Source organism: Bison bison, unplaced genomic scaffold (assembly GCF_000754665.1).
Source record: "Bison bison bison isolate TAMUID 2011002044 unplaced genomic scaffold, Bison_UMD1.0 scf7180017864456, whole genome shotgun sequence".
In the NCBI taxonomy this organism is placed as follows: domain Eukaryota; kingdom Metazoa; phylum Chordata; class Mammalia; order Artiodactyla; family Bovidae; genus Bison; species Bison bison.
This window is the reverse complement of record NW_011495018.1, coordinates 14,469,025-14,470,815: the sequence shown is the minus strand read 5'-3', so window position 1 is coordinate 14,470,815 and position 1,791 is coordinate 14,469,025. Positions and strand designations below refer to the sequence as shown.

Sequence of the window (1,791 nt, the reverse complement as noted above, 5' to 3'; positions counted from 1 at the left end):
CGAAGACACCGTGAGAGAAGACGTCCTGCTCACTCTCATGCCCTGTTAAACGCCAGGCACGGTGCCACTGCGTGTGACACCAATAAAATCCATTCATGCATCTATCTGCTCTCCTCTGTTGCTGATGTCAGCTGCCCGCTATGGGACATTTGGAAACTGAATATTTTTAAATGTCCTGCACATTTTCCATATATTTGGATTTCCTGCCCTTGACCTCCAGTTACCACGTCTTTTCCCCCAACCCAGTTTCCTTGGTCCTTGTGCCCACTGTCTTCTTCTCATCTGAGGGGGTGGCAACAAGCAGTGGAACTCCCTCAACAGAGGGTGGGCGTTGAGGGGCCTCAGCAGAGCTTTAGCCCTGCCCCTTGATCTACAAGTGAGGCAAGAGTCCCAGAGCAGGCTTGGGGAGGGTGGCAGGGGGGTGTTTGCTGTTCCAGCACATAGAGAGGATCACTGTCCTGTTGTTGGGACTGAGGGTCAGGCCTCTCCCTGGCTGCCTTGAGATCACGGAAGGCTGTGCTAGGACGTGGCCTCTTTGTGGTGGTAAATTTGGTGGTGATGGGCCCACCCGGAAGCTTTGGCTCTTGGTGAGGTTAAAGGGGCTCCGGCTTCCAGAGGCTGTGGTGGGAACATTTGCAGAGCATAGACAGTCTCCCAGTCCCCACCCCACCCCGCCCCCCGCGGTCCCTGGACTGAGGCTGCCTCAAAGCCTTCTCTCTGCCTGCCGGGCAATGCCATCCTAGGCAGGGTCAAGTGCTGAGAAGGGGTCCAGGGAATGGCTTCTGAGGGGAGTGTCCAATGCCGACCCTGTAGAGAGGGATTTTTCTGACGTGGGAGGGTGGGTATGACTCAGCCAACCAGACCTCACCATGAGTCCTAACCCACAAAGGTGTTCTCTACCTGGTGGAGGGAGGGGTGTTCAAGGTGGTCCAGCCTGTCCCATGATCAACCCCGGGGGGGCTCTGAGGGAAACTCATCGCCTCCCCTGAGTATCTCCCCTCTTGGTCACCCAACCACCACAGCAGTTTCTAACCCCTGGTGGCACATCAGGTGTTACTGAGCTTCAGACTTGAGGGCAGAGCTTCCCTGAATGGCTTAGTGGTAAAGAATCCACCTGCCAAGGCACGAGACATGAGTTCAATCCCTAAGCTCGTGCACCGCAACTATTGAGCCTATGCTCTAGGGCCTGGGAGCCACAGCTACTGAGCCCGAGTGCCGCAACTGCTGAAGCCCTCACGCCCTGGAGCCCAAGCCCCACAACAAGAGGAGCCGCCACAACGAGAAGCCCACAGACTGCAGGTGGAAAGTAGCCCCAGGTCGTTGCAACTAGAGAAAAGCCCACTCAGCAACAAAGACCCAACACAGCTAAAAATAAAGAAAGAAAAGTATTAAAAAAAAAAAAAACCCACAAAACTCGAGGGCGAGTGGGCTCCAGAACAGTCCTTACAAGCAGAGAGTATGATGAGGATTTACTGAGCGACTGTAGTAGAGGCTTCATAGTAAAGGGCAGGGGGCGGGGGGTGGTGCTCAATAAACAGTGTAATGAGGAGGAGGGAGCCCTGAGCAGGAGAGACCCGGCCCTGGCCATGAACCCACACTCTGGATGGGGCAGCAAATTCAGTCAACAGGATACAGACTCTGCAGACACTCCTAATGCCAGCTCTGTGCCAGGCACTGGACTGAGGGGAAGTGGCCTACCGTGAGGCAGTGCTCTCTGCATGCCAGCATGTAATCAAACACAGCCCTGCTGCCCTCTGCCTGCCAAAAGCAAGGCGCATCCCAGGACAGGAC

The 1,791-nt window shown here is 55.4% G+C and overlaps 1 protein-coding gene across 1 annotated transcript in view; it reads left to right on the top strand.

The window, feature by feature from the left end:
- Window positions 1-49, top strand: part of PNLIPRP1 (pancreatic lipase-related protein 1) — an 18,037-nt gene extending 17,988 nt beyond the window's left edge. Inside the window, 1 exon segment of the mRNA XM_010859286.1 lies at window positions 6-49. Coding sequence (XP_010857588.1) covers window positions 6-49 — 44 coding nt within the window.
- Window positions 50-1,791: the final 1,742 nt, after the last annotated feature.